At 50.4% G+C, this 26,672-nt stretch overlaps 1 protein-coding gene across 1 annotated transcript in view; it reads left to right on the top strand.

The window, feature by feature from the left end:
* Window positions 1-26,672, top strand: part of LOC144729021 (inactive dipeptidyl peptidase 10-like) — a 378,451-nt gene that overhangs the window by 235,692 nt on the left and 116,087 nt on the right. The window contains exons 3-4 of the mRNA XM_078608853.1: window positions 2,045-2,139; window positions 9,786-9,860. Coding sequence (XP_078464979.1) covers window positions 2,045-2,139; window positions 9,786-9,860 — 170 coding nt within the window. The remainder of the gene's footprint in view (window positions 1-2,044; window positions 2,140-9,785; window positions 9,861-26,672) is intronic.

Below are 26,672 nucleotides of genomic sequence, written 5' to 3' on the forward strand. Positions count from 1 at the left end.
CCAATGTTGACTCCTTGGCTACGGCCTTGCCAATTATATATAAGGGTCAAATCCTGTTCATTTTCACGTCACATTGAGAAAATAAATGCTTTTACATTTAAAGAAAAAAAGCTAAATATATACATGTATTTAACAAAAATTAAACATAAATAATATATTTAAAAAAAATCTGAAGTTGAATTTAAATTTTAATTAATTTGGAATGGAATTTAAACAGAATTTTAATATGGGGCGCTCAGCCTCATCACCTCGGCTTCACGTTTCAGGAGTCTCCTTAACCGCTTCAAACCACCTCCCCCACAAAGTGCCAAAATAAACGCAAAGGGAGCTCAACTCATTCCTCCCCAGGCCAATAACAAGTCGCCGTTCTAAAGCATTGCAATAGAGACTGCACAAATGAAAATTCACTACCCCCTCCCCCGTGACGCCAGCACTACCACTGCAGCTGGTGCCTCTGCAGACAGAGAGTTGTAAATCAGTATATATTTATATATTTGGGGGAGTTTTTTGTTCGCCGCGTTCAATACCCCTGAATTTATGGAGGAGACTTAACACGACTAAAGACAATTACAAAACAAACCAGGCGAACGTCAACTAATTCACGCGAACGCCAGGAACCCCGTTGCGAGAAGATGGGAGATGTGGGACCCATTTTAATGAATAGTCGAAGGTTTTTTTCTTCTTCGTTCTTTCGGTAAAGTCACGTAGAAGGGAAATAATAAAATAATAAAAATACAACATAATAAAATACAATTTTCACGACGTTTCGGCGACAACGCAAGCAGCCGTCCTCAGGTGAAGAACAGGTCTGTCGAGAAGAACAGGTCTGTCGGGAAGACAGACCTGTTCTTCACCTGAGGACGGCTGCTTGCGTTGTTGCCGAAACGTCGTGAGAATTATTTCATTAGGTTGTATTCTTATTATTTTATTATTTCCCTTCTACGTGACTTTACCGAAAGAACCAAGAAGATGAATCCCTGCAGTCACGAAAGCTTTAAATCGAAAGTCGAAGGTTTGTTGTGTGAGGTTGATAATTGGAACTGCATGCGGACGTACTGACATGTCACCACCGCGGCTTTATAAAAAAAAAGCCTCGCGCTGCGCTGACAATGGATGCATTGTTATATCTTGCGACAATCAACGTGTGCCGCTTGCAAATGCAAAAGTGCGCGATTGAGAAGGGTGTGGTCGGTTGGTCTTGCGAATTACAGGCTGGTCCATGTGCAAAACTACGAGGTTTGTGTATTTATGGCATTTCAATGATCCAGACTCTTAACAGGTGAAGTGTATAGAAACATATTGGATGTCGACATGCAATGAGTGTTTACAGACATAACCCCCCCACACCCCCATGTGATTTGATGCATTATCATGGTTTTGTAAAAAGACTCAACGCAATATAAAATAAATTTTCTAATTTAAACCGTCGCGTTCCACGCTGACTAAACCAATATCCGTTTTGATTTCCACGTGGCAAACACCCCTATGCCCGGGCAGTGTGAGTCGTAGATTCAGTGCCCCTCCCTGTGGATAAGAGACAACGGAAGATATCCCCTGCAGCACTTCCGTGATGTGATTTCCACGTGGCAACACCCCTATGCCCGGGCAGCGTGAGTCGTAGATTCAGTGCCCCTCCCTGTGGATAAGAGACAACGGAAGATATCCCCTGCAGCACTTCCGTGATTTGATTTCCACGTGGCAACACCCCTATGCCCGGGCAGCGTGAGTCGTAGATTCAGTGCCCCTCCCTGTGGATAAGAGACAACGGAAGATATCCCCTGCAGCACTTCCGTGACGACACCTTCCAGGGGCTGCTCTCGAACGCGGCGTGTCGCACTGCATTATGCAAGAGATCTGATTGGGCACGTGTCCCTGTCGTGATTTTCACGCCGATGGCGCGATTCAAATACAACTGTGAACGAGACTCAATTTATGCATTTCGTTTGTTTTACGTGTGCGTTAGCAGATGAAGAGAGCGACGCGGACTGTGCGTGAGTGGGGGTTCTGATGCCGCTCTCTGTCTCTCCTGCCTCCCCCCCCCCAGACAAGGAACTCGTGTACAGAACGGCTCAAGGTCACCTCGTCATCCAGGTGCCCGGAGCCAACAGCAGCTCGTTGCTCGCCGACGCCTCCGTGCTTGTGAGTGACGCCCGCGTCTCAACATTACCAAGGGCCCCCCACGGTGCCGAGACACTAACTACCTTAAACTTAAACGAAACTTTTTTTGACTTTACCAAGTAAGGCCCCACTGAGCTCTAGAGCTCTTTTTCAGAAGCGACTTGGCCACAATCGGTAGCTCAACGAATTGGCTTATCACGTGGCAATGTATAGCGGCCAAATACTCCAAACGCACGTTTATAAACGTGGGGAGGTAAAACCGGAGGACGCGGAGAAGAATCCACGCGACCACTGGGAGAACGTGCAAACTCCAAATATACAGACGTCAGAGTCGGGATCGAACCCACGACCTCCTGCATACCAGGCGAGGTAGGTAACATCTCGCCACCGTGGCGAGTTAACATTTCGCCACGGTGAGCCGCAGGTCACTCGAATTGATCTCAGAAGTAGCCCTGTGACATCCGCTTCCGCAGGACATTCTTTAACGTGCAGGCTTCCACTGCTCTATGAGAGAACTCAATGGACACTTCGTCTGGCGACATGACCACGGATGGCACAATTGGGGGTAAATTCGGGGAAGCAAATCGAAACAAATGACACAATACATTGAATGTCTGTATTCCACCACGTGGGTCTCTTTGCGTTATCCTCTCCCTACAGGCCCACAGAGTCCGATAGGGCCATGGTCGCTTCTGCAATGACAGTCATTAGCGTCGTTGTGGAGAATGTAAATCGCGAAGCGAATAAGTAGACGAGACGCGCTTCCTTCACATATCATCTGTCTTTCTCCGCGCGAAAATAAACAACCCCCAACATTATTTCCTGCACGTCCAATCAGCCGCCACGGCCGTCTGTTAAGTGCATCATTTTCTGCGGGATTGTTTTAATGCGCAGAAGGCCGTGTGGCTAATGTGTTGTGTCTAGAAGCACTCTTTATTTGTTTGAATATGGAGAGAATAACATGTGAAGGATAAATATTGTCCGCTTGTTTATTATTATTCATATTCCCCGCAACGATTATTTTGAGATATATATCACGATATTATTTGCGCCAAACTATGACCCCCCCTCCCATAGTTGAAACACGTAGGCTTGCCTTGTAAGATCAGCGGCTCGCCAGCGTTGATTCAAGCCCGACTCTATTGACCAGAACAATGGATGGTGAAACTGGCCTACAGTTTGCTCGCCTTGCCACAATGCTGCTGACGTTATGTGAAGGACACACATTGTCTGCGTATTTACATCCGCTAAAAGGCTTGTGCCCACCCGCTAAACATTAACACATGTAACCGTCTATCTCCCAAGTCCGTGGTGACTCGCCATTCACTTGTTACCATTGATGGGCCGCGTATTCTGTTTCATATTAACAATTGCCGGATTATTAGATCGGCTCAAAATTTTGCAAAGTCGCGTGGAGAGGATGCACGCTTTGGAATTACCCAGAGAGTCAGGAACGGGGGGAACACGTGGAATTGAGAACGCACGCACCCCGTGTCGACCGATAAGAAAAGTGAGTGGGGCTTGGGCAGGAAGGTCGAGACTAACCACAGAGTGGCGGCCAAAGGAGGGAAACGCTCCCGAGAAGACGCTCGCGTGAGACGGAGCAATGCAATCGGCTCGCTGTGCAGACGCTGATTGCTTCCTGCATCGTGACACCATGAGAGATGTCGATAGCTTGGGGAAGGACCCTCATCAAACGGCGCATAGACCACGGCTGATAATGATGAATTTGAGTTGGATGCACCTCGTGATTTTATTATTATTGTTGTTTGTATAATCTTCTTGGTTCTTTCGGTAAAGTCACGTAGAAGGGAAATAAAAAAACAATAAAAATAAAACAAAATAAAATAATTCTCACGACGTTTCGGCCACAACGCAAGCAGCCGTCCTCAGGTGAAGAATGAAACACCACCAAGCTTGGAGCGTATATTTAAGCTGGGTTGGAGGGGGGGAGGTGGGAAGAAGAGCGCCTTCACATAATGTCAACTTGTAACGCACTGCACAGTATATTCGCTCACTCTCGTAGAGAGAGAATGACTCAAGAACGGCTAGAAGGAACCCCAAACAAGTGGGAAGTCAATAATTGCCCCAGCTCTGCGGTCCTCTATATGTCGATGTGTAATCGGCCAATTCATCGGTGTGCACATGTGGGAGGAAACTTGAGCACCCGGAGAAAGCCCAGGCATGCGAGGGGGAAACGCTCTATCCCATACAGATTGAACAGGTCGATTCCACAATTTGTTCATCAATCCATTCATCCGTCTACCTGAATGTCCATCAGATCATCAGCAGGATGCTTGCCTACCTCATGCCGTGTCGATCATGGGGGTTCTTGGACCATACTTCACCAAGCTAGTTCAGTGCGGGTCGGTGATGCGTGTGCCCAGGGGCCGGTTTCACACATCGCTCACCACTGATGCTATCCATACCCGAGACTCGAACTCAAGTCGCCGAGCTCGCAGGGCAGCGCGCTAATCACTGGTTATCCACTGCTCCTCCGCCCTATCAATCCATCCATCTATCCATCCGTGTCTCTGTATCTGTCCCTCTCTCCGTCCGTCGCCCTCCCCCCCCCCCCAGCGTGCAACACAGCATTAGGCACGTTGGCGGGAGGTTTATATCGATTCGGCCGTGATGGATCGTGTGAGATAGGATGAGCAATGGCTTAGCGCCACGCCGGATTGATACGCACGCCGTTTGGATAGCGATTGTTCCGCTCAAATCTCAGCGCCGCCGCTGCGCCGGGACTGCAAGAGGGATTCTGCTCGCGCGCGCGCCACGCTGTGCTGCGCCACTGCGATGCACTCCGGACCGTGGTAACGCTACCCCCCCCCCCCAGCCAGCACCCTCCCCCAGCACTCCCCCCCCCCCGCCCCCCACTTGAATTGGTCCGGAGAGCCGTGGCAATTGGACAGCCTGAAAGGAAAAATAAATAGACAGGGAGCATATTAAAAAAGAAACGCGCTCGGGGAGTTTTTAAAAATAATAATATAAATATGTGGCTCCGTCGTCTGTGTGTGTAGCGTGGGTGGGGGGTCTGGTAGAGTGCGGGAACCCGTTCGGTCTTGGCGCGCCGTTAAACTGAAAAGCGAAGAAAGCGCTTTCGCTCTGCCCGCTCCTGCCCGCAGCCTACACCGATGGTGTCCCCGTGTCTGCAAGCCCCCCCCCCCAGACCATCACTCTCTCTCTTTCTGTTCTTGTGTTTGTTTTCCCGCTTTCGGTATTAACAGTCGCTGAGCAAAGGCCCAAACTACTGCCAAGCAGGCCAGCAAGATACAGCGTCGTTTGACGGTGGCGTCGATGAGAGTGAATGGATTTGCCGAATTGAGCCGAGGGTTGTAAGAGCTTGACGATGGGAGGGACGTCTAAAGTCGGGGCAGCAAATACAGAAATAACCTCCATAAGTTGCCTCGCCATTATCAACATCATCGTGGTCGTCCTGCTTGTTTGGCTTCTTCCATCAACATCGCCGTGACCTTCACGTTCAGTTGTAAGCACGGCTGCTGAGCACGGGCCCAAGGGCATAAAATGCCGAGTGAGCAGCAACGAGCATCATCACGGCTGAATGTGTGCCGGGTGAGAGTTCATGAATTGAGCCAGGGTTGTGTAAGAACTTAGGAAAAGCGATGATGGCCGGAGAAGGAGTTGACACCACTCACCTGATGCATTCAGGGTGGCCCAACACTTCCCATTACTGAGATAGACACACACGCAAAACAATGTGTGTTTTCACGTAACCTTTTAACATGCATCCCAATTTACACGAAAATCACTTCTTATTCACATGAACGTATTAACAATTAGTGGAAATGTCAAAGCACGTCTTGCTTCTGAAATGGACGAAGAAAAGGGTAGCTAAGTGAGCTTTAAAATGAGTTGCCTTCATTGTTAGGGGCGTTTGACAGCGATCAGCCACGGAATGACAAATTGCTCCGCGTAATTACGTGCAATCGGACAGAAAAAATATGCTACAATAATATTATCAAAGCTATCACAAAAACAACTGTCAAAATATCGAGATGATAAATTACACGTTGTCCCGGTAACTAACTTTTTCGGCCGCCCCTTATGAATAATCGTGACTGGTATAATATTCTATTGACGTTCTAGAAAGGACAACAAATATATTCGGCACAAATGTAGTCGTCGTCTCTGTGGTCATGAACTATGACGACACGAAAAGCCACATTTTTTGGTAAAAAAAAAACCTTGATAAGTTTATTTTTCATTTCAAAAAGAAAAAATGTAACATTCAATTCCAAACCTAACAACAGGAAGCGAATATTCCGTCCCTGGAGTAGCTCGCGGCACACGCAGCGAAACGTCGGACTCCCGTGTCATAAACGACGCCGGGGATCCGCGGTCAGGCGGCGCAAACCGAGTAAAGGTCGCGCGGCGGTCGACGATTAAAAAAGTGTCGTCGTTCATTTCGCCAGTCCCCATTGTCTCCTTGGCAAAGGGAGATGAGAAGCGCCGTCGCTTTGCCGTGGCACGCTGTAGCAATCCAACGCAATCCCGACAATTATCTTATTCTTCTTTTTTTTACAACAACAACAAAAACATCGTCTAATGTCTCCGCATTTAGTACTGTTATACGCTGCAATAACGACATAATGGGCAATTTATGTGCACCACGATTAACCCCCGCATATAAGTGCCAAAATGACATGGTTCATTTGTGAGTTCGTTTGTTTGCCATTCGCTCGAAATGGCATTGTAAAGCGGGTCTCACCCCCCCCTCCTCCTCCCACCCGCTCCCGACGTTATTGTCGGGCATTTGACACCCAAACATATGGGCGTTATTTTTAAACAAAGAGTCTGTTCTTATTGAACGTTATCATCGTCGGCACAACCGTGCCCACGCATTTATCTGACACTTTCTTTTCTTCGGAAAGTTCCCCGCATTAGGGCTAAGTGGCCAATTCCCATTAACGAGTTGCGTTTCGAATTCGTGTGGGAGTCAAGCAAAGGACGTGGAGAAATCCCCCCACCCACACACACACACCCGATGAAGGGACATCACCCCAAATCTCCACACAAAGAGCCCGCCGCTGTGCTGACAGCTACTACTAAACGCGCAGCCTTTTGCCCTCAGCACCTGGTATTCCCAGACGGTCACCCACGCATATACTCGCATCGGCTTTGACTCCAAAGGATGTTGGCAACTAAGCAGGGCTGATTTGCCGTGGTGAGTTTTGGGAAAGCTGTTTGGGTAATAAAAAAAAAAACATTTTTTTTTGGTTGGTCTTTCAGAGAATAAGTGAAGTGTCGGAATGGCTGCAACATATCGAGGCTGCAATAGCTCCGATACAAAATGTGAGCACACTCACAAGATGTGAATATGAGGAGTGGTCCCTTTGAGTCGCACTAAAGCACTCAATGTAGGGTTGTTTCTTTGATTTGATGATGTGTTCAATCAGCTGGTGATGCTGCAGCTCACATTGGCAGTTGCAGCATCACCAGATGATTTGTCTAAATTAACACCGGTCACGGAATTATCGGCCAGCATCATCACCACTACGCACCACAATGTTCTCCTTTCCCTCCACCTCTCTCTTTCTCTCTCCCTGTTCTAATACCGCAATGAGATAACGTTTTGGGAAATGGCCCTTGTTCACGAACTCCATAGATGGCCGTGTTTAGCTGTTACTCTATGTAGTTTTTTTTGGTGAGGAAGGGGAGGGGGGGGGGATCGTTATCAATATTCACAAATCCCGGGCTGCTTTGTTGAAGTCGCGAGGCTGGAACAAAGAAACGATAACAATCATTCCTACAGCCGGCAGACTGGTGTCACGCCACAATTACGGTGCCGCATAGCATCGTCACGGCTCAACGCGTGGACCTCCGCACGGAGCTACGACTCAAAAAAAGACTTCATTACCCGACGCCGAGGCATCGTCCACACCTCTCCCCCCCCCGCCCGCCGCCTTCATCACCACACAAAATAAGTGCTGCGTGACAATCAAGCTCACGTAGTTTACCTCCTCGGAGCCGGGGTGTGTGCCCCAATTTAAATCCGGGTGGTTGGTGCAATCATCATTGGTGACCGGGCCGAGACTGAGAGAGACTATTCCACTTGAGAATCTGATATAGCCGTCGGTTGGTGAATAATAAACACATTCCTGCACAGGGAGCTGGTAGGAACGTTGGGTTGCTCGGTCAATGGCCAGGGTCAACGGCGGCGTGGTGTATTCCGCAAATATGCCCGACTGTGGGGGCGGGCACAAGCCGGCGTGAGTAGGTTAAACGTTGAGTTTAATAAGGGCACCACGGGGTGACCAGCCCCTTGCCATCCAGCCCCACCCCTCCCACCCCTCACACAGCCCCACCCTCCCCACCCAGCCCCTCCCCACCCTCCCCACCCAGCCCCTCCCCACCCTCCCCACCCAGTCCCTCCCCACCCTCCGCTCCCCACCCAGCCCCACCCTCTCTACCCAGCCCCTCCCCACCATCCCCTCCCCATCCAGCCGCTCCCTCCCCACCCAGCCCCTCCCTGCACGACGGACGGACGGACACAATAGTCCCATATGGGCGGGTGAAACCGGAGGTTACTACCAGTATAACAATGACAAGAGTAATTTCAACTTGCGACGCGCACAGTATTCGCTCACTCCCGAAAAAATAGAACAACACTGAGGCAGGAGGAACCCAGAGAGCTGGTGACAGAAATTTGCCCAAGCTCTGGCGGTCCTCTATATACGAAGGTTTTATCGGCAATTTCATGAGCGTTTACATGTAGGAGGAAACCGGAGCACTTGGAGAACACCCACGCGTGCGAGGGGGAAACACTCTATCCCATGCCAACGGAACACGCGGAGTCCACATTTTTTGCTGTACCGCCTTCTCCTGGCAAGCCAGGGTATGGCAGGGAATTTCACAACATTTGTTCAACGTTCAAAGGGGCAAAAACTCAAACGCAAGAGGGTCGTTACGCACTGCTCTGTGAGAGTCACCAAAGAGATGTCTTGTTTCATAACATGACTCCCATGGCATCATTTCAGTGCCCAAGATGCACGCACCAAAACCGTATTTTCAAGAACGGATTATTTAACAATTTCCGCAAATTGCATCCTCATAGAATGTTGATGTCAGGCGAAATGGAGTGGACAGCACAGTACAAACGAGATGCAACATACAGCGATACGGTGAAGATGAGGCCAAAAGGAATGAACTCTAAAGTAATATACTGTGTTCAATGACGTCACTGGTTGGGCTGCTGTAAGAGACTATAATAATAACATTACCTGCTTGATCGCCTCGATTAATCGCACGCGCTAAGACAGAACTCCCTTCTCTATCTCCATGCATAAATAAATCTGTCTAGGATCCATTACCCTGTAGGATTTTCTATACCAAACCTGGTCCAGCAGCAGCAGCAGCATTTGTTTAAACAATCAAATGCGAGCTGCGTTGCCAGACGCTATCGGCACGAGCACTCCTTCCGAATGACAGGATCGGGGATGGCAGCGTTGGGCCACCGCTGTGTTTTTTGGCATTCGAAATAAATTACAGTGGTGCGAAACAGCGTCTGCTGGGAAAAGTCTCTTCTGTCATTCATTACTTCGCCGTGGTTTCGGACAGAACTGTGTCTGGCGCTCTGACCTCTAACGTCGTTGTCCTCCTCCCCCCACCACCTCTGTGTGCCCCCCCCCCCCGTGTGCCGGCAGCAAAACGGCAAGGTGACGAGGTTCCAGGTGTCTCCCGACCGCAAGTTCGTGCTCCTGGAGCAAAGCACCGTCCAGGTGAGAGGAACCTCCCGCCGGTGGCTCCCACGAGCCACCGCACACCGCACGTGCTCCACCGCACGTGCTCCACTGCACGTCCACCACACACACTCCACCACACGTCCACTACACACACACCACCACACACACCACCGCACACACCACCACACACACCACCGCACGTTCCACCACACACACCACCACACACACCACCACACACTCCACCACACACTCCACCACACACTCCACCACACACTCCACCACACACTCCACCACACACTCCACCACACACTCCACCACACACTCCACCACACACTCCACCACACACACCACCACACACTCCACCACACACTCCACCACACACTCCACCACACACTCCACCACACACTCCACCACACACTCCACCACACCACCACACACACCACCACACACACACCACCACACACACTCCACCACACACACCACCGCACCGCCTGCCTTGGGAATACTGACCGCCCCACGCCGTTGGCCAGGGGCTTGACGTAATGTTCCGCTCCGTGAGAGCGGTAGAGCTGGGCTCTCCCACTGTGTGAGTGATTGATCTCTGTACTCCACCCATTATCTGCTCCCGTACCCAACCAATTGGATTGACATAAAAAATAGTTTGGGGGGGGACGGGGGGGGGGAGAAAAAAAGGCATCACCTCTGCTCTCCGCTGTGGACGGGAGGTGATGGGCAAAGCTTGCTGAAGTCATCGGTACCCGTCGGCCGCGTCACGCTGGGCGTGGCTTGAAGGGGGTTTCCAGCCTTCAGGAGGCTGGATGTTCGGGGCGGCCACTCTCTTTGAAGGGGGCCAAGTGATTTCATGCAACAAGGGAGTCTTTTATTCACCAGGTACTCATTTGCAACTGAGTTGACCTAGATGAGCCCCGGGCAAGGATTTTAATACTCCTCGCCACTGGTTTTAACCGTGACGAGGAATCGCACTTAGGTCACAGGGTTTGTAGTGCAGTGTGATTACTCCTAAACCACCGAGCGTGCGTGCACATACATCCACAGACGCTTCAACATACGTGCAGCGCAACATGCGTGTCCATCATGGCATGCACCCCATTGACTGTGTGTGTTTACATTGGCTCGAACGAAAATGGGCCAGTGGTCGTAACAATTACATAGCGCGTAGCACTCATTCGCGCTGGCCGAGATAACACCTTAACAAACAGAGGACCACAGAACTTGGGCAATGGTTGGTGCGGGCCCACCACGTAGTGTTGCCGCCTTCCTGCCTGCCCCGGTTTCTCGTCGCCGTCTGCATGAGAGTGATCAATAAGGGGACGGTCGGCTGTCTGCAATGCGTCGGCACTAGGGAAGCGATGGTCACCGATGAAACATTTTTTTACGTATTTATAAAATTAAGAAGGCATGGAGCTTCTGTACAGGCATCCGGGTTCAACTGAATACAACCGCACGTGTGAAAGCACGTAATGATTGTCGGGGCTCATGAATCAGTGGCTCGTGTGTAAATTGGAAGCCTTGAGGTTTTTTTTCTCTCTCCCTCTCTTTCTCTTTTTTTCTAATTTTTTTTCTTTCTAAAAGGCCGCACACAAGCGCGGGGAGGAGAAATGGGCGGGTGTTGCGCGCGCAAATTACGGCGCAAGGTCGTTTATTTCTCCGGAGATTTATGGCGCCGCGCAAATGTTCAATATCGTTATTGTCCTGTTAATTCGGCGTCTGGCCTCGTAACAGAATGCCTGGGTCAACCCATCGCGGGAGTCATTATCGGGGAGTATATTTGTTTCTTCCCTTCGCTCGGATTTACAGCAGCGACGTGCGGTGAGGTCAATGGCTGGGGAGGCACTGGCTCGTGTCAGAGCCAGATTCACACACTGAGGGGGGCGTGTCCTCACTGAGGGGGGCGTGGCCTCACTGAGGGGGCGTGGTCTCACTGAGGGGGGCGTGGCCTCGTTGCGGGGGCGTGTCCTCACTGAGGGGGCGTGGCCCCATTGAGGGGGCGTGGTCTCACTGAGGGGGGCGTGTTAGACACGAACCCCTCAGTGAGGCAGATGTGATAGCTGCCTCACTTTTTCATTGCTGTTTCATGACGAGACCAGCGAGCCTAAATATCTTCATACACATACCTGAAATAAGCTACCTGGAGTATGGAAGGCGAGGACATGAATGAAGGGGTCTACAAACATTACATTGGTGACATATTGAGATAGTAACAGGCACGCGCTTATTGCCCGCGCTCCATCCAGTTGCTGAGGGGTTTCGCAATCAGAGGGGAGGCTGAGCTCGTCGCTGCCTCACCTCTCGTCTCTTCCTGTATTTGCAGCGGAGCTCCGCAAATTTGGCGATTTTGATTATAAAAATGATCGGAATCGTACAGAAATGACATTTATAACACACATCAGTGGAAAAATCTTAATATTTATTTGATCATTTACTTTTCGTAACAGCTATTTTCATAGGTGAGGCTGTGCCTCCCCTGCCTCCCCTGACCGCACGTCCCTGATTTACACCGTCCTCCTCCTCCTCTCGCTCCACTGGAGCCGGGTCCCCCTTGAGTCGACGCGGAACACGACGCCCTCGCGCGCACGACGAAGCCGAATGTGTCAGTCAGGTAAAGAAGAGTGGCAGCTCTAGGAGATGTGCCTGATCGCGCCAATTCCGGCACGGAAAAAGCCCCTCCGCTATAGGGCGCACGGACATGTTTGGTAGTCAACCTTGTGCGATATTCTCTGGGTCTTTCGGTAAAGTCACGTAGATAGGTTCAAAGAAAATAACAAAATAACAAAAAACTGCGTTTCTGATGACGATCGTCCTAATGACGATTGCTTGTGTTGTGATCGAAACGTCGTAGTTTTTTGTTGTTATTTTCTTTGAACCTATCTACGTGACTTTACCGAAAGACCCAAATAATATGAATTCCTGCAGTCAGGAAAGCTTTAAGTGAAGATTTAACCTTGCGTGACTTGTTTTTCTAAATATATATTAAGGTTGCTTAGCACAGTGGCTAAGGCCAATCATGCCTAGCGGTCATCCACAAACAGCGCCATTGGAGGTTGCATTAAAATGTGTTTCACTGATTTCCTGCTCAGATGAGCATCATTGAGGCAGTGCCAAACCCCCTGCTCACAACCCTGCCTTGGCAGCTGCTCACAGCCCTGCCTCGTAGAGTCAGCAGTAGAATTCCCACACCGCTACTGTTGGTCTATCCATGGGACAACCGCCGTTCACTGTTTAATAGTTAAGAGGCAATACGTATCTTGGTATTTATCAAGGTTGTAGCGAAGCGGGAAGATCGACGGTGGGAGTGAATATGCCTCCGAAACGTCGTGATTTTTAGTTAATTTTTATTTTACTTTTATTAATTTAAAATTGTTACCTACGTGACTTTACCGAAAAAACCTAAGAATATGAATCCTTGCAGTCACGAAAGCTTCAAATCTAGAACAGAACGAGGAGGTACGGCGCTACGGCAGGTGACTTGATCCGCACGAATAGCGCACGGCCAACACCAGCGACGATTATCTGAACCGGTCCCGGTCCTCCACTAGGTCGACTTGTTGTAGTAGGCATTGTTGTTATAGTAGGCGTTGTTTTTGTAGTTGTTGTTGTATTCCTTGTTGTTGATGTTGTAATCATTGTTGTTACAGTTATAGTTGTTGTAGTCGTGGTTGTTGTGGTAGTCGTTGTAGTCCCTACTCATTTACTCAGGCCTATGTGTCGCAACAGTCAACAGCTCAAAAAGGCTGAGATTGAAGCTCCGGGAAGCCAAATGGACAAAATAAAGCGATGCCCTGGAGCGCAGCGTCCCAACAACCGCACGGTAAAACATCACCGTCGACAAAACATGGAACCGCCTCTGCAGCGCCATGAACAGAGCCGCCTGCTTGGCAGTTCCCCGCAGCTACCAACCCACCTCCATGCCACGCTTGGACGATGAGGGTGCCACGCTTGGACGATGAGGGTGCCACCCGTCGAAAAGAGGGAGCCTGATCATTGGCGCCTCGTGACGTCTCCACTCGGTGGGGCTGTTGTGAGTGACCTCTGAAAATGTGGTGCTCTAATTAAGAGAAAAAACCTCGTCATGCTATTGGCCTCCCCGTGGAAGTGACATCACTGTCTTATGTACCGACGGTAGGCATTTATAAACTATACGAACAACAAAACAACAAAGCATTCAAATGCTGTCCCCATGACCCTCAAGTCCACACCACACAACCCCTTTGACACTGCCAAAAACCGAGACCTGCTACATTTGCACGGTGCAACCTCGCGTCGTGACATCGTCGTCATTACAGCCACGGGCGACTTTGTCACCGCTCCGAATGGGTCTCAAACTGCGTGGCTAAAATGCGAAGCGAATCGCAATAAATGAAAGGGGGACATCTCTCACTCGGACGCCTTCACAGCCTCCCCGAGACCTCCCCGAGGCACAAATCAGACTGTGGTGTTGCAGCGGTTTCTGATGGTATATTCAGTAGGCAATTCACGTTGAAAGAATCATCATATTAAAAAAAAACACAACAAAACCTCTTTTTAGAAAAGCTATTTTATTCGAAAAACTATTTCTCATCTCCTGCTGCTTGGTCGGGTGGTGCCCCCACGCCCCTAGTGGACGAACCGCGCCTCTAAATGGGAAGAGATCGTAGCCGAACTTGATTTCACACACTCCAGCAGCGCGTGCTGCAGTCTAATACTCAGGCCTAGGAGCTGCTCAAAAGCCCCCTACTCAAAAAACGCCCCCCCCCCCCCGTCACCCCCAACCAAATCTCCAGCCACCTGCTGCTTGCCATAGCCAAGGCACCCCTGGATAAACCCACCAAAAGAAAGGCCCAGAGAGACCTAAGACAACAACTCCAGAAGCAACGAGGACACAGCAGCAGGATGCGACAACAATCCTGCTGGGTTATTTATTTTTTCCGCCTGAGGACGACCGCTTGTGTTCCGATCGAAACTTCGTGATTTATTTTATTTTATACCTACGTGACTTTACCGAAAGAATGGATTCCTGCAGTCATGAAAGCTTAAAATCAAGATTGAATCCTGTGATAATTCATGAAACACCTGGGGCCCAGAGCTCTCACCTGGCTGTCACGTTTTGACAACATGGTTATGAATTCCAACACCGTCCCAATGAAATGGCGGACAGAGAAAGTCGTCGCCATACCAAAACCAGGACAATAACCCCACACCTTGCAGCCAGCTACCACCCAATCTCTCTCCCATCAGTCCCGAACGCCTCACTCTCCATCGCATATCCCCTGCCGCTGAAGAAGTCCTCGTCTTGGAACAGGCTGGTTTCCGCAAGGGCCGCAAGAACACCACTCGCATCGAAAATGGTTTCCAGAGAAACCGGAGCACAGGAGCCGTCTTCCTCGACCGCACAGCTGCCTATGGCACCGTCTGGCGCACTTGCCCCCTCCTCCTTCTCCTCAGGCTGTCGCGGTCACCTCCCCGAATTGGCAACCAATAACCTCGCGACACTACTGAGCAATAGACGTTTCAGAGTTCACCTCGGAGAGGCAAAAGGCACATCATAGAGAAGAGACGGACTATAACGGTCTCCATCAAGGTTCAGTGCTGGCCCACACTCTGTTCAACCTCTACACAAATGACCTCCCAGAAACCACCTCCCGACAATTCATACACGCTGACGACATCTGCCGAGCAACGCAAGCTCCCAACTTCGACACCCTGGATCAGACCCCAAACGAGGATACAGCAAAACTCGAACAACGCTGCAATACGTGACGACTCAAACAAAACTCTGCAAAGTCTGTGCCCAGTGTATTCCACCTCCACAACGCAAAGGCCAATAAAGAGCTCAACATCCAGATGAACATCTACAAGCTACAGCACCACCCCAGCCCCACAGACCTCGGGGTGACCCTGGATAGGTCACTCACCTTCCGGGAACACCTGAGGACGACAACAGCCAAGGCCAAAACCAGGAACAACCTCATCTCCAAACTAGCTGGCTCAGCATGGGGCGCCGCGATCACCACCACCACCCTCCGCACCTCAGCCCTGGCCGCTCCCATTGCCAGCCACAGAATACTGTGCACCTTGTCTGGTCAAGGTCGTCGCACGTACACAGAGTCGACACGCGGCTAAACGCCACCATGCACATCGTCACTAGTACACGACGACGATCCACCCTGTTTCCCTGGCTCCCTGTCCTGGCAAACATCACCGCCCCCCGCCACATATCTGGAGAATCGCAATAACCCAGAAATGTATTTAAAAGGTCCCCAACGCCCACACCTGCCGCTCCACGAGGACCTCTTTAACCCACCAAGGATGACGCCTCCCCCTCAAGAAAGCCGATTTGGAAAGACCCAACCAACCACTCACCCAGCCACCCACCCACTCACTCACCCAGCCACCCACCCACTCACTCACCCAGCCACCAACCCACGCACTGATCCAGCCACTCACTCACCCAGCGACCTAGCCACCCACTCACCCAGCCACCCACTCACTCAGCCACCCAGCCACCCACCCACTCACTCACCCAGCCACCCACTCACCCAGCCACTCACTCACCCAGCCACCCACTCACCCACCCAGCCACCCATTCACCCACTCACTCACTCACTCACCCAGACACCCACTCACCCAGCCACCCACTCACCCAGCCACCCACTCACTAACCCAGCCAGCCACCCACTCACGACTTCAACACAAATCTCACTTGGACACAAGAATGGGAGTCACTGGACCGGGCAAATAACTACCTCATGACTACCCCCACACAACAGCAGCCCCCTGGTTTAAACCTCCCCGGGAAGGAGTGGGTCCACCCCCAACAGGTTCAGGACTGATCACGGGCCACGCCTCACCAACCTCCACCGATGGGGCATGAGAGCAAGCCCCCCTATGTACCTGTGGGGTGGAGAAAACCGTGCACCACATCCTAGAAGTCTGCCCAATCCACAAACTCAGCAGAGGCCGACTCACCCTCAACACAGCGGGAACGGAAGCAGCCGCTTAGTTTAGGGACTTTGCGATCGCTAAATAAAATAAACAATACGTGCTGTAGTTGTAGTCGTCGATGTTGTAGTCGTTGTTGTTGTTGTCGTGTAGAATATGCTTGGGCAGCCACGTCAGACGAGCCGCGGCTGACCGTGCTCTTCACGGTGATGGGATAATTAGGTCAAGGAAGTCCGCGGCATGTGGTGCGCCAGCGATAATTCGTTTAATCCATTTCTAATTCTGTTTATTGGAGCCAATCAACAAGTCAAGGACAATGACTGTGCGCCGACACCAGCGGTCCCTGATGGGGCACACGTGCACGCGTGCGGCATTTCACACGCGAACAAAAAGCTTTTGGACGAACCCGGCGACCTTTCTGTTCGATGATTCCTGCACGTGTTCGGCGACGGGAATGCCGAGCGTAGCCCGAGCCTCGCCGAGCTCACCTTGGCCTCGCGTGGGACGAGAACGGCGAGGGCTGTTTGACAGAACCGTTTGCGCTGGAGAGACGAGAGTAGACGAATGTTGCGTAGTGCTCACCCCACAACCTCCGGTCATGTACGCATAGGTGCTCGCTAACAGCACGGGGTGATTGGTGCTCACTAACAGCACGGGGTGATTGGTGCTCATTAACAGCACGGGGTGATTGGTGCTCACTCACAGCACGGGGTGATTGGTGCTCACTAACAGCACGGGGTGATTGGTGCTCACTAACAGCACGGGGTGATTGGTGCTCACTCACAGCACGGGGTGATTGGTGCTCATTAACAGCACGGGGTGATTGGTGCTCACTCACAGCACGGGGTGATTGGTGCTCACTAACAGCACGGGGTGATTGGTGCTCACTCACAGCACGGGGTGATTGGTGCTCACTAACAGCACGATGTGATTGGTGCTCACTAACAGCACGGGGTGATTGGTGCTCACTCACAGCACGGGGTGATTGGTGCTCACTAACAGCACGGGGTGATTGGTGCTCACTCACAGCACGGGGTGATTAGTGCTCACTAACAGCACGGGGTGATTGGTGCTCACTAACAGCACGGGGTGATTGGTGCTCGCGAACAGCACGGGGTGATTGGTGCTCGCGAACAGCACGGGGTGATTAGTGCTCACTAACAGCACGGGGTGATTGGTGCTCACTAACAGCACGGGGTGATTGGTGCTCGCGAACAGCACGGGGTGATTGGTGCTCGCTAACAGCACGGGGTGATTGGTGCTCACTCACAGCACGGGGTGATTGGTGCTCACTCACAGCACGGGGTGATTGGTGCTCGCTAACAGCACGGGGTGATTGGTGCTCACTCACAGCACGGGGTGATTGGTGCTCACTAACAGCACGGGGTGATTGGTGCTCGCTAACAGCACGGGGTGATTGGTGCTCGCTAACAGCACGGGGTGATTGGTGCTCACTCACAGCACGGGGTGATTGGTGCTCACTAACAGCACGGGGTGATTGGTGCTCACTAACAGCACGGGGTGATTGGTGCTCACTAACAGCACGGGGTGATTGGTGCTCACTAACAGCACGGGGTGATTGGTGCTCGCTAACAGCACGGGGTGATTGGTGCTCGCTAACAGCACGTGGTGATTGGTGCTCACTAACAGCACGGGGTAATTGGTGCTCACTAACAGCACGGGGTGATTGGTGCTCACTAACAGCACGGGGTGATTGGTGCTCGCTAACAGCACGGGGTGATTGGTGCTCACTAACAGCACGGGGTAATTGGTGCTCACTAACAGCACGGGGTGATTGGTGCTCGCTAACAGCACGGGGTGATTGGTGCTCGCTAACAGCACGGGGTGATTGGTGCTCGCTAACAGCACGTGGTGATTGGTGCTCGCTAACAGCACGGGGTGATTGGTGCTCGCTAACAGCACGTGGTGATTGGTGCTCACTAACAGCACGGGGTGATTGGTGCTCGCTAACAGCACGGGGTGATTGGTGCTCGCTAACAGCACGTGGTGATTGGTGCTCACTAACAGCACGGGGTAATTGGTGCTCACTAACAGCACGGGGTGATTGGTGCTCACTAACAGCACGGGGTAATTGGTGCTCGCTAACAGCACGTGGTGATTGGTGCTCACTAACAGCACGGGGTGATTGGTGCTCACTAACAGCACGGGGTGATTGGTGCTCACTAACAGCACGGGGTGATTGGTGCTCACTCACAGCACGGGGTGATTGGTGCTCACTCACAGCACGGGGTGATTGGTGCTCGCTAACAGCACGGGGTGATTGGTGCTGCTAACAGCACGGGGTGGTTGGTGCTCACTAACAGCACGGGGTGGTTGGTGCTCACTAACAGCACGGGGTGATTGGTGCTCACTCACAGCACGGGGTGATTGGTGCTCACTAACAGCACGGGGTGATTGGTGCTCACTAACAGCACGGGGTGATTGGTGCTCACTCACAGCACGGGGTGATTGGTGCTCGCTAACAGCACGGGGTGATTGGTGCTGCTAACAGCACGGGGTGGTTGGTGCTCACTAACAGCACGGGGTGGTTGGTGCTCACTAACAGCACGGGGTGATTGGTGCTGCTAACAGCACGGGGTGATTGGTGCTCGCTAACAGCACTTGGTGCTCACGGTCCCGGAGACGCCACTGCTGCAATAGGTGATGATGTATCCCTACTGCGGTAGGTGATGAAGTATCCCAGGATGCTCTGAATACCTGTACAGTACGACGATGATTTACACCCCCACCCACCCCCCACGTGCTCATGGTTGGATGGATTGTCATGATTTGGTTCAAGAATCAATTTATTGGTTGTGTCGTTAATTTATCGTCTCCATGGGATTGTTTTTGAGAATAATATTTGTCACATTTGTATCATCGCTTTCGCTCCGCTAGCCTAATTGGTGCATTAGCATGCCATGTCTATTCAATCACCGTTCATTTGCATGTCATTTGCATCACATTTGCATACATCATAATTGCTTCTCATGCGGAGCCGAGCGATTGCGCATTCCCCGCTGGTTGCAGAGGTTCTCGATTCGAACCCACTGGCCGCCCTGGTTAATACGGCTACGGTAATGACCGTAATAACGATGCTCCTTTGCTGTCAGTTTCGCAGTGGACGTTTAAGACCCCGTGACATCATTCGCAAGAGCAGACCATTGCGTGCCGGCGTCACGGTCCAAATTTGTCAGATTTCGACAAACGACACCGAAAATCACTCAGCCGGGATTACACGTAGCAGCAATCATCGTTCCCCTTACGGCAGACTAATTCCCATTTTTGCAGGCCAAGTGCTGAGTCACCTTGTTCCGCACAGGGAACGCTGCCACTGGGGGGGGATGGGGGGGGATGGGGGGGGGGGTGGGGGGGATGGGTGGGGGGGGTGCCCTTTCCAATGTTTTGAGATAAGCCGTGAGATGCAAAGCGCTCTGAGAACGGCCTCCGCGTATTAGGGCAGAGCGCTGCATGAAAAACACATCATTCTCACCGCCGTCATTAGCATCATCATCATCGTGACGATTTACTCGTTCAAGTCGACGCAGGCAACGCCCACAAACTTCCCCCTTGCACAGCCCCCCTCCCTCCCCCCCCAAATCGCCCACCATTCGTTCTGAGCCGCGTGGACGCGTGGTGGGCGGTCGTGGGTAGGGCTGCCGGGGGGCCACGGGGGGCCGCACGCGAGGAGCCCCCTCCCCCCCCAAACGGCCAATTTGTGGCCTCTCTAACCGCCTCGCTCGCATCGCTGGCACCACGGCTCACCCACCCGGACATCCGCTCGCCCACGCTCACTCGCTGGCTCGCTCGCTCGCTCGCCCTCAGAGGAAACGCGCGGCGTACAGAGAGAAAAATCAACCCCGGAGCGAGTGCTACATACGAAAAATAATAATAGTAGACCGATAGCAGAAATGCAGTGACGATAAGAGCATTGTTAGATTGTCTCGAGTCTTTTGTCTTCACGTATCTCTGACGGCCAAGCTACTGGCGAACAGTGATGAAGCTCAAATCGTCACAAAGTATTTTACCGCACCGCGCACGCGCACACGCACACGTATTTTAGATTTGGAGTTTCTGAGAGGCTTCATTGTGACGGGTTTCAAAACGGGAAACATTCCCCATACGACAGCCGAGGGTATAATGCGGAGCTCGAATGCGTCTGTGGTGTTTTATTCTATGACATTCATAACATAATGTCCATTATACAATATTCGTTTTATTTTCACGCCCAGCAAATTCGGATTGGGGTTTTTCTTTTTTACTCTTCCTGCTGCCCGCCAAATGGCGGAACGCAGTCTGGCTGGGAGGGTTTTGTTCCGATTAAAAGTCATCATCAAGGGAAAATTATTGTGTCCTTGCGTCCGTCGTGCAGGGAGGGGCTGGATGGGGTAGGAGGGGCTGGGTGGGGAGGGGCTAGGTGGGGAGGGGCTGGGTGGGGGGTGGGAGGGGTGGGGCTGGGTGGGGAGGGGCTGGTCACCCCGTGGTGTCCATATAAAACTCAACGTTTAACCTACTCACGCCGGCTTGTGTCCGCCCTCACAGTCGGGCATATTTGCAGAATACACCACGCCGCCGTTGACCCTGGCCATTGAACGAGCAACCCAACGTTCCTACCAGCTCCCTCCGCAGGAATGTGTTTGTGAGGAAAATCACCTTTAATGCAATCACGTTAGATGACGTCATTCGGAGGACAAACAGGCAACAGCGGAGTAACCATTATTCGTGGAGTACTCTGATCCCTATTTGCTTCAATGTTGTACGCATTGCTATGTTAGTGGCGACCCAGGTCACTCGTGAAAATTAGACTCGCGGTATCTCGATCGCATCTGTTCTCAGCAGGCTAAGATAAATGAAACTTGAAACTACAATTATTAAGCGGCAAGCAGCCTGTCATGTTAAGCTCCGAATTCAGGGTTCCAATTATAAAACACGCCATTCGTTCGTAATGATTACACTGGTCAACACACTTTTTCTGGCATAAGGTATTCCAACGGTTTTAAATGTAATTTTGGGGTGCTGATTCCAAATCTGGCATCAGTTTTTGTCTATCACATCAGGTTTTTGAGATATCAAATATTGCATTTTCAATAAAAACTGCAAAAGAAAAATATTAAATAAATGTGGATATCTACATTAAATGATATTATAAACACACTATCCTAAAAATACAGCACCATATTTTAACACTAAAGCAGTCACTGACTCGCAACAACTTGCAATCATAAGTGACAGAGTTAATTTCGGGTAAAATCAATGAAAATGGGGTATGCCGATAGCATAAAATGAGATGTGATAGAGCAAATCTGAGATCAGATTTGGAATCAGCACCCTGAAATTAGTCTAAAACAGCTGCAAAAGTCCAGGCCAGAAAACAATGTTTTTTTTTTGTTGACCAGTGTTACCCTCGCCTCTTTACCTCGTTGGCAACAGATGATTGGATGTGGCGATGGGGGATGGCACCTCGCCTTACAGAGGACAGCGGTGCGAAATGTATCGACTTAACACGCCGTGCGTTGAGATTCATGGGGACGACACGCGGAGGACTTTGAAACGACGTTGGCGTTCTCCGTGACGGTCATTAGACCACGCTTCCCCGGGGACAAACGGGACACTCTCGAAGGCGTTGCTCGCTATCTTTGTTGCTTGTGTCCGTTGCAAAGTGGCAACGATAGCAACTGCGCCCGATTGAAGTCCAGAGCAATTCGATGTGATCTTACATCGCTTGCCAATGCGCCATGGCAAGAGATGCTTTGCAGAGGTTTGGATTCAAGCTAAAATAAGTATATATATATAAACATAGCATGAAATACCTCAAAACGACTTCTATATTGATTTCACGTGAATACAACTAAACCTTTGTTTTTTTAAATGATTCTATATCAATGCTAATTGTGTGGTCATTCTTCCAGACAGCTGCAGCAAGAATTGACGGTACTTCGGCATTACGAGTGAGAATTGACGTTAAGTAACGTGTGCTTTGTCGACTAGGCCACACACAGGGCTCCCAATTTAAAAAGCCACCACGGCGGCTAAAACAGGAATCATTTTAATTAATCCACAAACAGTGGATATGATTTGCAGCAGGAGGCACGTTTACAACTTTGAATCGGCCGTTCTAGAAGTCACATCTGAGCTCTTAACCGCTAATGTCTAGAGCTTAGAGTGGACGGCTTGAGGTAAAATCCCTGTTGGTTGCCTCAGCAGCCATATCACACCACATTTGTTTTGTTTTAAGTTTTGCTGGCTGGCTGGCAGGCAAGTGCGAGGCGGTGACGTCACGACGCAAATCCGCGCGATGACGTCACCCGCATCTCGCGTCGCTGAGCAGGGTTCGTGCGTGCTGACGTCATCACGCCCCCCCCCCCACTTACCCAACCCATAATTGTGGTTGTGAATCCAAGAACTAAGCAGGCAGTGTTAGTCATGGTGCTATAAATGTAGGTGTGCAATCTTCCTAAAGGACCCTGTTACTCGTTCTCTGCACTGTTGACCTGTGTTGTGTGGTGGTTGTTGTTGTTGTTGTTGTGCTCACGCAGCACCACGGATCTGCCGCGTAAAAAATGCCGGGCAACTGGCTCAACGGAGACCACCATTCGCGAAACAAACAAAAAAATAACGCAACACATTCGTCAATAACACTGTGTGACGATTCTTACCAGAACACAAATACAAAAGAAGCCAGAGGCATGGATGGAGGAGAATTCTTTACTTTCCATCAAGCGGCCCTGATGACATTTTTAAAATATTTGCTGTTACTATTGAGTAACGGACGATGAAAAATGCATTAATAGCCTCAACTCGTTTATATTTAAAGTTAAATTAACTTTTAATGTTTTTTTTACTTTTAATGAAGATTTATTTTTAATGTGTTAGGGAATGCGTTCTGGTTGTGTTATGTGTACTTGTGCACCGCTGTAAACGCAGCAGCATCGCCATGCTATTACTCATAACGTTATTAAGATTTACAGTCGCATATTCGTTAACCCACATTGAGTAGCGTGGTACATCTGGGTCAAAACCCCCCGTGGCTAACACAAGAACTGGGGAGGCCTTCCAACATCATACTGCCAAATCGGCTGTAAAATTATGTAAATTATACTACCATTATTGCGTGTAATATTTCATATTGTTGTCTTGCTTTGTTGGTACTGTTAGATTGTTGTTCCTTTTTAAAGTAGTCCTTTAAAATCTCACTTCAATCCTCTTCAAAGACGTCTGGCCGATGTGGAAGAGTAGGCCAAATACCACCTACAGAGGGTCTCTCTAGAGCTGCCGCGGGCGGATGCCCTTTTGCCAGGAGTGGCGTGAACAAGAGATTGCAGGACCGCAATTTTGCCTTTATCTCCTTTTGTGCTTCTTGTGTTTAGTTTGTTGTCCGATTAGCACGTTTGACTACGTACGGTGCGAAAGAAGTTCAACATAGGTACATACATACATACACACATGACATGCGTCTCACATCGTCAGTCGAAGCAGGTCCAGCACATTTGGTACAAACTCCCCGTAAATATTTCCATGGTGTCTTGGACGGGAATTGAACCGTCATCTTCATGAATAAATGGGCTCGGTGCCAAGTGCACTAACCAATCTCTTGGCGTGCCAATTGTGTCTACACTAGATATATAATAAAACGTATTTCTGTGTTTTTTTATATTTAAGATGAACCATCAAATATTGTAATCATAATAAATAATAAATCTTCGTCGAATTTAACATTTAATAGAAGACTTTTCAGTCTGGCCCCCGAGGGGAGAGGTAATGATTCGAGTTATTTTCATCCAGTGATGAAACGCTTTTGTTAAAAATGTGAAATGGTTGAAGATATATAGTATTTTTTTTTAAAATCACAGAAGAATTGAAAAATGCAATCTCCAAAGTTGTTAATTTTTTTAAACTAAAGGTGGTAGAAACTGATTTCCAAGATCCTTTCTTTCGGTTGAACCAGTTTTTTTTTCTTTGAGCCCTGTAAATGAGTATACTTTCGCTTCATACAAATTGCATTTTCACACTTGCAGTTGTGTGAATGTACGTGCGTATGTACGTGTGTGTGCATGTTAGCGCGCTGCACTACGAACGCGGCGACCCGAGTTCGATTCCCGCTCACTGCCTGGGCCACCCCTAGGTCGACTCAGCCTCAAGTGAGAACCTGGAGCGTTGTGTAAACATTACCACTGGGAAGACAAAGGCGGTCGGGCGTGATGCTGGCCACCCACCCCCATGTGTGCCGTGCCGGCCTTCATAGGTGCTCGCTAACAGCACTTGCCCCAACAGTTTGTGAAGGGTGTATGGGAGATCTTTGTCTTTGTGTGTGCGCGGTGGCCTAGCGATGATCACACTGCACTGCGATTCCAGCAAACGTCGTGAGCGGCAAGCGGAGTCCTTTGCCTCCGCTGCGTTGACTCGGCCTCAAATGAGCTCCACCCGGCGCTTCGTGTTGAACATTAACGTTGGTGGAAGCGAGGGGGGCCGCGTGTAGCGTTGACCAATGCCACCACCATCCCCAACAGGTGCTCGCTAACAGCGCTTGGCCCCAACTGTCAAAGGCTATCCGGTGGAATATTTTGTTGAAGGTGTGAATTGTGGCCATTCTCATCGAATGAATGTACAGCTTTGTGGGATGCTATTAACATGAATGACCCAAAACAATGAAAGCATTATTATTATTATCTATCAATAAACATCTACCTCTTCGTCATTAATGTCCAAGGGTCCACCCCACCTTCACTACGCTTCTGAGCCCTCACCAATCCATTCACACAGTAATGCCCGGGTCAGTCCCGTGATTTCCCCCTCAGCTACCCCTAACCACTCCATTAACAGCATCTGGGTCTCAACTGTGACCTCCTGCCAGTGGGCCGTCACCACTCGCCGTTTGCTTGGATTGGGTCTGGTGGGACCGGGCCATGCTGGGCTCAAAGCAGACTTGATTTTTTTTACGGATTAAATTATGGTTGCTGAGCACAGACCAGAAAGCCCAAAGAGGCCCACGTGACCAGCCACGCAAACAGCACGATCGAAGGTGTAATGTATAGATACGAGCTCCGACAGTTGTTATTATTATTGAGAAAGGTTATTATAACAAGTTGAGGAAAATAAACGATGGGAGGGATTCTAAAGTCAAGATATTGCACGGAGAGAAGTAGAAATTGAAGTGTTTTGAATTTGCTTCTGAGATGATCACATCAGCTGACGTGATCTACCCCACCCTGATCACATCAGCTGACGTGATCTACCCCACCCTGATCACATCAGCTGGCGTGATCTACACCACCCTGATCACATCAGCTGGCGTGATCTACACCACCCTGATCACATCAGCTGACGTGATCTACACCACCCCGATCACATCAGCTGGCGTGATCTTCACCACCCTGATCACATCAGCTGGCGTGAGCTTCACCACCCTGATCACATCAGCTGGCGTGATCTTCACCACCCTGATCACATCAGCTGGCGTGATCTACCCCACCCCGATCACATCAGCTGGCGTGATCTACCCCACCCCGATCACATCAGCTGGCGTGATCTTCACCACCCTGATCACATCAGCTGGCGTGATCTTCACCACCCCGATCACATCAGCTGGCGTGATCTACCCCACCCCGATCACATCAGCTGGCGTGATCTACCCCACCCCGATCACATCAGCTGGCGTGATCTTCACCACCCCCGATCACATCAGCTGGCGTGATCTACACCGCCCCGATCACATCAGCTGACGTGATCTTCACCACCCCGATCACATCAGCTGGCGTGATCTTCACCACCCCGATCACATCAGCTGACGTGATCTTCACCACCCCGATCACATCAGCTGACGTGATCGACACCACCCCGATCACATCAGCTGACGTGATCAGCTGATGCTAATAATTTAATCATCGGAGAGTATGCTCATTATGTTCTCTC

Source organism: Lampetra planeri, chromosome 31 (assembly GCF_965212315.1).
Source record: "Lampetra planeri chromosome 31, kcLamPlan1.2.h2, whole genome shotgun sequence".
Classification (NCBI taxonomy): domain Eukaryota; kingdom Metazoa; phylum Chordata; class Hyperoartia; order Petromyzontiformes; family Petromyzontidae; genus Lampetra; species Lampetra planeri.